Below are 6,484 nucleotides of genomic sequence, written 5' to 3' on the forward strand. Positions count from 1 at the left end.
ATGTAGGGCTCGATCCCAGGAACCGTGAGATCAAAACCTGAGCCAAAATCAAGAGTCAGACACTTAACCGACTGAGCCACCCAGGCGCCCGTTTGTTTTTTTCCCGAAACCAAATGTATGCTGTCTTTGCAGACACCAAACAGCTCTCTAATCCTGTGCCATCACCTGGGTGCCCCAACAATGCAATTTAGTTCTGACACAAAGTACTTGAAGTTCTTTAGCAAATTTGGGAATTCCCAAGACCCCCCCACCAGGTTCAATAAATATCTAAAACAACTTACAGAACTTAGTAAAACACTATACCTAACTACTGTAGTTTATTATAAAGGATAGACATGAACAGCCAGATGAAGGATATAGGGTGAGATCCAGAGGGTCTGTCCTTGTGGAGTCAGGGTGCACCCCCCCCCCTGCTGGCACAGGAATGTGCTCCCCAACACGGGGAACTCTCCTAACCCTGCTGTTGAGGGGTTTCTCCGAGGTTTTGTTATGGAGGCACAGTTGATCAAATCATTGGCCATCAGTAGGTGATTGAGCCCAACCTTCAGCCTCTCTCCCCGCCCTGGAGGTGGAGAAGTACTGTTAATTCTAACCTCCCAACCCCTCCCCCCACCTTGGTTTTTTTGGCGACCAGCCCCCATCCGGAAGCTGTGTAGGGCCTGCCCCCTAGGAGTCAGCTCATTAGCATACAAAAGATGGTAAACTACAAGGGTTTCAGGAGCTCTGTGCCAGGAACCTAGAACGATGACCAGATACTTATTTTTTTATTATGCTACAGATATCTCTTGGAGTTTTATTGTTGACTTTACAAAACATTCATTAATTCTTGTATTCAAGAAAAGTAATATCTTCAGTCATGCTTTAAAGGTATCAGATGAAAGCATTTGCCAGTGTTAGCATCCAGTTATAAAATAATGTCATGGAAACATTTTTATTTCCTAATCATCATAACTGAGGGGAAAGATTTTAAACAGTTGACGTTGATAATCCAAGTGTGGGCAGATGATTGATGACTTCGATAATTGTTCTTCCTTGATTTGTACATTAGCAGCTTTTAGTATGTCATATCAAGAAGGAATCTGGGGGAATAATATAATGATTATTTATGTAGAGTTCTCTACTTTCTTGTTTTGGCAACATTTGGAAGTTAGGACTGACCTTAGGGAGCTGAATTTTGTAAAGTTAATTACTTTCCGGCTGCCAGTAGTGATTTATATCTGTGATATTATATCAGCTAGTCATATGGGAACAAGAAACAAAATTACTTTTGCTGCAATTACTAACTCACTGGAAGGCTATTCAGGTGTCCCTAGGTAGCACACAGCATAACAGAGTAATGGCTAGAACTTTTTTTTCCCCCCACTTTGAACAAAAAGGCCTTCTCTACTTTTTTTAAGTCTCTTGGTACATATATAAGAGAAGTCATAATAAGAATTTGGTATAAAGAGAACATGATGAAAATAATGATTTTTAAAAGGCAGGCCAAATTTATGTTTAGTAACCCAAACTGGGCTTCTATTCTTAATTCCAAGAAGGGAAAAAAGTCATCAGATGTAGCCTACCAAAGATCTTCACCCTTTAGTGAGTACCATCCAAGTAACTTTAAAAATCAAAATTTTAATAAATATATGTGTGTGTACGTATAGATGTTACATGTGTGTGTATGTACGTTTCTGTGTGTACACGTTACACATACATATATAAAATTTCTGTATCGGGGCTGAAGTTCCACATGCAAGCTCTTTACCCATGATCATAATTCCCCAGTCCTTATTATGGGATGTGGTTTTTATAGTGATGAGAAGTGAAATTTATTAAACTATGTAAATGTTATAACAGATGGCTTCTGCATTTTTTAAAATCATTCTGCCACTGGATCAACATATGTGCCTTTTAACTGGGGTTCATAGCCTGGTCATGTGGTGCCAATGGCGTTAGAGAGTCAATATTATGAAATTCAGGGTATTCAGTGACTCTCCAATTTATTTTAATCTCGGGGAAGATGTATAGGAGGAATTTTTTTTTTTTTTCAGGAATGCCCAACTTTCTCTTAGTTGATGTGCTGAATTCAATTCTATGTGAGAGCATCTGGTAGTGAGTAAAGGCCTCAGTTTGGCTGTGTACTGTCTTTGGCAGATGAGTAGTTACTTGGTTTTGTGGTAGCCCCACGTGCTGGGTAATCCTCTAGGGTAATTCTTTGCCTATTAAGTTCTGTACCATATTTCATAGAGTCCAGGACCACATTTAGATTTTTTGTTCTGAGGGACTAAGCTGTGCAGAAGCTATGGATTACATGGAACAATCAACGCCTACATCAGTACCTTCAATAAATCTTCTAACCTGACTAGTAGAAGTCTGGTTGTTTTATTTTTCAAATCTTTTATCAAACACTAAATTCAAAACAAAGAGTGAAATAAATGTCTACTCAAGGAAAAAATGAGTTTATCATCTACAATTGTATTTCTTTCATATACTGAATCTGTAATCTCCCCTAATCAATGGGAAGTCTTAAGTAAAACCCGGCCATTTGTTCATCTTTTTTCTCTACATATGTGATAAGTATATTTAACATGATAACTGCTATTTAAGCCATTTAAAAATATGTAATTTGGTGGCATTATCACATCCACAGTGTAGAGCAGCTGTCACCACTGTCTACTTCAAAAACCGTTTCGTCACCCCAAACAGAAACTCTGTAACCATAAGTGTTCCTCCTTGCCCCACAGCTTCTGGTGACCACCCTCCTTTCTATCGCTAGGAATTTGTCCATTCTAGATACTTTATGTAAGTGGAATCATACACCATTTGTCCTTCTTCGTCTTGTTTATGTCCTTTATTTCACTTAGCCTGATGTTGAGGCTCATCCATGTTGTAACATGTATCAGAACCTCATCACTTTCATGGCCAAGCAATGTTGCTGTGTGTGCACCTACCGCATTCGGTGTGTCCGTTCATCTGTGCGCGGGAGTTGGGCTGTGTCCACTGCTCGGCGGTCGGGAACAGTGCCGTGGCACGGAAGGCGTTGGGTTTGTGGTATTTGAAGGTCTTCAGTGTATCTTTACATAAAGAAGTATTTGCACAGTTTGTTTCTTTGCTATAAAGTATGAAGTCTATGAAATCTTGTCATTGCCTTAATAAAAGAGAAAGTTAAATTCTGTACTTGTTTTGCTAGTTCTAATGGAGAGATAAAATCAAGTGTAGTAACCCTATGGCATCCAAACTTTATCAAGCCTCTTAACCTCTGTCTTGATCAGCTTGAGAATATTTCTCCCAAGAAGGCTGGGCTCATCATCCCGAGGCCCCAAACCTGCAGCCCCATTTTTCTAGAGGATGGGGAGCACTGATCCCCTCTCGAAAACTACAGAAAGTTTTGTTACTCATGGTCTTTGAACAGGGAGAATTAGTTTAATAAGTCATTGATTTACAAGATTCATTGTGAGAATTAGATTTCTTTTTTTTTTCTTTAAGAAGTAGTTTTTGACTCAGCTAAGTTTTATTGTAACTTTTTTTCTCTTCAAATTCACATAAGTCACTTCTTATAGATGGTTCCACAGAATATTTTCATTTGTTTTTGGAGATTGTTTAACTCTCTAGGTACTTTCAAATTCAGACTTGGCAGTTCATATACTAAAATATTACAATTACACACAGATACATGATTAACTTACCTGTTGCTCTCTATTATACATTAATATTTTTATTTTCCCACCGGTCATTGTCACTAGGTAAATACACAGAGCTCTGTGTTACTTATAATGTAGTAATTTTATTTATACAGACTTCAGTCATGACTTCCCTGTAAATTTTATCACTGAAACAAACAAGCCTGGTGCACAGTGGGGGTGGGGGGGTGGGAGGGGTAGGGGTAGTCAGCCCTCTGGGACCCAGGGCGCGGGGTCCTGGACACACCCACGCTCTGGTGACCTGCTGAACGATTTTGGTGTTCTAGCTGGTGGAGGCAGTGACCTCAGACTCTGGACAGTGAATGGGGACCTCGTTGGACATGTCCACTGCAGAGAGATCATTTGTTCTGTTGCTTTCTCTAACCAGCCAGAGGGAGTATCTATCAATGTGATTGCCGGGGGATTAGAAAACGGAATTGTAAGGTAAGAGGAGTTTTCGTTCTCTTTGTTTGCTCTTGTTCATAAGGACACATCAGGACACATTTTTGGTTTTTTTTAATTTTTAATGTTTACTTTTAAGAGAGAGACAGAGACAGAGAGAGAGTGTGTGTGAGCAGGGGAGGGGCAGAGAGAAGGGGAGACACAGAATCCAAAGCAGGCTCCAGGCTCTGAGCTGTCAGCACAGAGCTCGATGCGGGGCTCGAACCCACGAACTGCGAGATCATATCTAGGCATGTTAATATTTAATATTTACAGATTTAAAATCACCTTCAGATATAGGTTCTTTGCTTATTCCTATTTTACTTATTTATACATTTTCTTACTGTTTGTTTATTTTGGAGAGACAGAGCATGAGTGGGGGAGGGGCAGAGAGAGAGGGAGACACAGAATCCAAAGCAGGCTCCAGGCTCTGAGCTGTCAGCAGAGCCGAATGCAGGGCTCGAACTCACAAACCGTGAGATTATGACCTGAGCCAAAACCAAGAGTCGGACACTCAACCGACTGAGCCGCCCAGGTGCCCCATATTCCTGTTTTATTTTTAAATAACAAACTTAGCTGTAATGTAGTTTTGAAATTGTGTATTATCTGTGAAAATTTACCAAGTTTTCTTACTCCCACATACACCCCCTGCAAACTTCCCAGAAGGAACTACAGTTAATTGTTTATTGTGTTTCCTTCCAGATGATTTTTAACAAATAAACAAATATTTAGGACTTTTTAGTGAAGGAAATTTTAGTTTGCATAATTAGATGATGACTTCTTCCCTCTCTAGGTTATGGAGTACATGGGACCTAAAGCCTGTGCGAGAAATCACATTTCCTAAATCAAATAAGCCGATTGTAAGGTAACCACCCCCCCCCCACCATTCTTCATGATATACGTTGTAACTGTATTTTTGTTAGAGAGTTGTTAAAGCACACTGATGTGAAATATGTGATGACAGTCATAAACAGCTGACCATTTATCAAACACCAAGCTGACCAAGACCTTTTACAAGAGGAGACACAGTCCACATCTTCGTAGGGCTTCAAATCTGAGTTGGGAGCTCCAGTCTAACGAAGACATGCTGGGAGAGTGCCCAGGGAAGCTTTTGAATTGTAGAAATGATGTCCTTTCCCTTTCTTATTGAAAATACCGTAAGGATGACTGATAGCTGCAGGAGGATACTTGGTAATATTGATAAACAACCAGTTACCCTTTGTTGTACGAACACACTTGACCTTAAAAAATCAACTGGAAATCAGTCATTCAAATTCTACGTTATTACGTTAGTTTATTTTCAGTGCACTACATTTACCTTTTCCTTTTTCAGGGAAGTAAAACATCTCCCTAAAATAATCACCACTTGTTTCTATAAAGAGAACATGTGGCGTTGTTATCTTTTGTAAACTTTCCTGTACTCAAGTATTTGTTGTTTAAGTAATAAAGCCTAAACAAGGCGATAAGAGAAAATATGCAAAGAAGGAACAGAATGCACTGCCCTCCCTGATCCTGACTTTCTTCCGTATCACCTCGTCAGGATGAGCTTCACAAAGTTGTCAGCAGGGCAGTTAAACTGTATTAGGATTACACTGGAAACCGGTGGGTTGTAAGCAGGCATTTCGTTGGGCTCTCTGCTCCGGTAAAGATATCTTAGCTTCTTTACACTGATTCCTGTGTGATCACCAGTCTGCAAATGCAATTTTAAGACATAACATACAGACGGGATTTCTTTCTGACAGCCTCACGTTTTCCTGTGACGGCCACCATCTGTACACCGCGAACAGTGACGGGACCGTGATCGCCTGGTGCCGGAAGGACCAGCAGCGCCTCAAACAGCCCATGTTCTATTCCTTCCTCAGCAGCTACGCAGCTGGATGAATGAGAGAGAACCTCGCTCCTCCAAAGCACTTTAGCTACAAACTCGATTTGTAGACCTTCCCGGTTTTGGGGAGGTTGAACTTGAAGAAACGGATGACCAAACAAATCATCCAAATAACGATCAGCCCTCTTCACCTGCACAATATTCTGCAGTCTCCCAAGGTCCTAAGAGAACAGTTTTGTTCTAATTTAGTGATAATCCAGAGGGCTGTGTCAGTATGTCCCAAGCAACAAGATTCAAGTCTTACACGATAAATTAAAATCGTATCTTTAAAGTTTTTACCCATAAGCATAATCTAAAGAAAGGATTAGGGTCTCTGCTTTTTCTGTTATTCCAAAAGGGCCAGTAGAATGTCAACTGGTTAGCCTAATTGTTTATATAAAATACTCTAAAAATTATATTTAAAAAGTTTTATGCCAAGATAATCCACCCTCCCCCTGAGAAAAGGAAGGAAGGAAGGAAGGAAGGAAGGAAGGAAGGAAGGAAGGAAGGAAGGAAG

The 6,484-nt window shown here is 40.2% G+C and overlaps 1 protein-coding gene across 6 annotated transcripts in view; it reads left to right on the plus strand.

Moving 5' to 3' along the window:
• Positions 1-6,484, plus strand: part of LYST (lysosomal trafficking regulator) — a 194,911-nt gene that overhangs the window by 186,885 nt on the left and 1,542 nt on the right. For all 6 annotated transcript variants that reach the window (XM_040464863.1, XM_040464864.1, XM_040464865.1 and 3 more), the window contains 3 exons: positions 3,950-4,106; positions 4,897-4,968; positions 5,846-6,484. The exon at positions 5,846-6,484 is cut by the window's right edge and continues 1,542 nt beyond it. In XM_040464863.1, the coding sequence (XP_040320797.1) occupies positions 3,950-4,106; positions 4,897-4,968; positions 5,846-5,984 (368 nt within the window). In that variant the 3' untranslated portion in view covers positions 5,985-6,484. The remainder of the gene's footprint in view (positions 1-3,949; positions 4,107-4,896; positions 4,969-5,845) is intronic.

This window comes from Herpailurus yagouaroundi, unplaced genomic scaffold (assembly GCF_014898765.1).
Source record: "Herpailurus yagouaroundi ecotype Mexico unplaced genomic scaffold, PumYag 530, whole genome shotgun sequence".
NCBI classification, from domain to species: domain Eukaryota; kingdom Metazoa; phylum Chordata; class Mammalia; order Carnivora; family Felidae; genus Herpailurus; species Herpailurus yagouaroundi.